The sequence below is a fragment of the Protobothrops mucrosquamatus genome, unplaced genomic scaffold (genome assembly GCF_001527695.2).
Source record: "Protobothrops mucrosquamatus isolate PMUCROS unplaced genomic scaffold, P.Mucros_1.0 scaffold5499, whole genome shotgun sequence".
Lineage (NCBI taxonomy): Eukaryota > Metazoa > Chordata > Lepidosauria > Squamata > Viperidae > Protobothrops > Protobothrops mucrosquamatus.
The window spans coordinates 27,493-29,402 of record NW_015391354.1 but is presented as its reverse complement, the minus strand read 5'-3'; the positions used below and the strand labels follow the sequence as shown (position 1 = coordinate 29,402).

General features: G+C 48.3%; 1 protein-coding gene across 1 annotated transcript in view; it reads right to left on the bottom strand.

Annotated features, from left to right (window-relative positions):
• Positions 1-432: 432 nt before the first annotated feature.
• The window catches only part of LOC107299806 (26S proteasome regulatory subunit 7-like), a 12,004-nt gene continuing 10,526 nt past the window's right edge, over positions 433-1,910 (bottom strand). Inside the window, exons 7-9 of the mRNA XM_015829144.1 lie at positions 1,724-1,888; positions 666-753; positions 433-482 (exon numbers count right to left, since the gene is read on the bottom strand). Coding sequence (XP_015684630.1) covers positions 433-482; positions 666-753; positions 1,724-1,888 — 303 coding nt within the window. The remainder of the gene's footprint in view (positions 483-665; positions 754-1,723; positions 1,889-1,910) is intronic.

The following is a 1,910-nucleotide window of genomic DNA, read 5'->3' as shown; positions in this document are numbered from 1 at the left end:
GACTTGTGGACTTCAACTCCCAGAATTCCTCAGCCAGCATGGGGGGAACTATGGCCCCTTCGTGACTTGTGGACTTCAACTCCCAGAATTCCTCAGCCAGCATGAGGGAACTATGGCCCCTACGTGATTTGTGGACTTCAACTCCCAGAATTCCTCAGCCAGCATGGGGGAACTATGGCCCCTACGTGATTTGTGGACTTCAACTCCCAGAATTCCTCAGCCAGCATGGGGGGAACTATGGCCCCTACGTGACTTGTGGACTTCAACTCCCAGAATTCCTCCGCCAGCATGGGGGGAACTATGGCCCCCTTCGTGACTTGTGGACTTCAACTCCCAGAATTCCTCAGCCAGGCGTGCCTGGCTGAGGAATTCTGGGAGTTGAAGTCCACAAGTCATAAAAGGGCCCAGTTTGAAGACCCCTGATCAGGAGATTCAAAGGAGTATAAACATTTCTTGCTCAAGCTTCAGTTCTCTACAAGAATCTGCCGGAGTGACCATTAAGGGAAAATGCATAGGAATTAAAAATATAAAGGAATTCAAGGTGGGCTGGATTTCAATCTCTTGTGGGTGCGAAGGGATCCGTGATGTACGACACGTTCCCTCGGGATCAGCCTGCTCATCTCCTAACCAACGTTGTACGAAGAATGGAAGAAATGGACACCAACCTCCGATGGCATCTATCTCGTCGAAGAAAATGAGGCAGGCCTTTTTCGTCCTCGCCATTTCAAACAGCTCCCGGACCATCCGGGCTCCCTAAAAAACCAAAGAGGAGGAAAACGTGGCTAATTTTTCCCCTTCTGCGCCCCGATCTCTGACACCCTTTAAAATGTCCAAAAGCAGATCCTACATTGGTCTACTTGAACCTGGGACAGAATAGCCCGAGATCAAAAATCATTTAAAAATACATTAAAGCTGTGTTAGTTGCAGATGTTTCCGCATCCGTCGTGAAGATCGTCGACAAAGTTGAAAGGGACCTCGGAGGTCTTCTAGTCCAACCCCCTGCTCAAGCAGGAGACCCTATACCAGGGGTAGTCAACCTTGGCTCTTTTATTACTCGTGGACTTCAACTCCCAGAATTCCTCAGCCAGCATGGCTCAGCTTGGAAACCTCTCCCTTTTCCCTCAGCACAGCTGGCTCAGGAATTCTGGGAGTTGAAGTCCACCAGTCATGAAAGGGCCAAATGCCTGAATTTTGATCACGTGACCGTGAGGAAAAAATATTTAAATATTTAAGCCAGGGGTTTTCAAACATGGCCCTTTTATGACTGGTGGACTTCAACTAATTTGGTTTTAAAATAATTTTAAAAAGAAAAGGCCAATAGTTTAATATTCTATTTTAATTACATTTTAAATTTAGTATTTTGTATTTGTACCTGTTTTAGATGGCTGTAAGCCGCCCTGAGTCCGCTGGGAGAAGGGCGGGGTAGAAATTTAATAAATAAATAAATAAATAAAATAAATAAACTCCCAGAATTTCTGAGCCAGCATGGAGGAACTATGGCCCCTCATGGCTTGTGGATTTCAACTCCCAGAATTCCTGAGCCAGCATGGCTTAGCATGGAAATCTCTCCCTTTCCCCTCAGCGTGGCTGGCTCAGGAATTCTGGGAGTTGAAGTCCACCCCTCTTCAAGCCGGCCAGGTTGAGAAAGGCTGATCTAGAGAGTAACCAAGCACGAAAGCCACAGAATCCAGCTTGCAAGCTGTTCCTGGAGGTGATCCCCTACCTCTCCCACGTATTTCTGCACCAGCTCGGACCCGATCACTCGGATGAAGCAAGCGTCCGTCCTGTTCGCCACAGCTCGGGCACAAAGAGTTTTGCCTGTCCCAGGTGGGCCAAAGAGGAGAACTCCTTTGGGGGGCTCGATCCCGAGATTGACAAACCGTTCCGGCTGCAAATCATAGGGGGGGGGG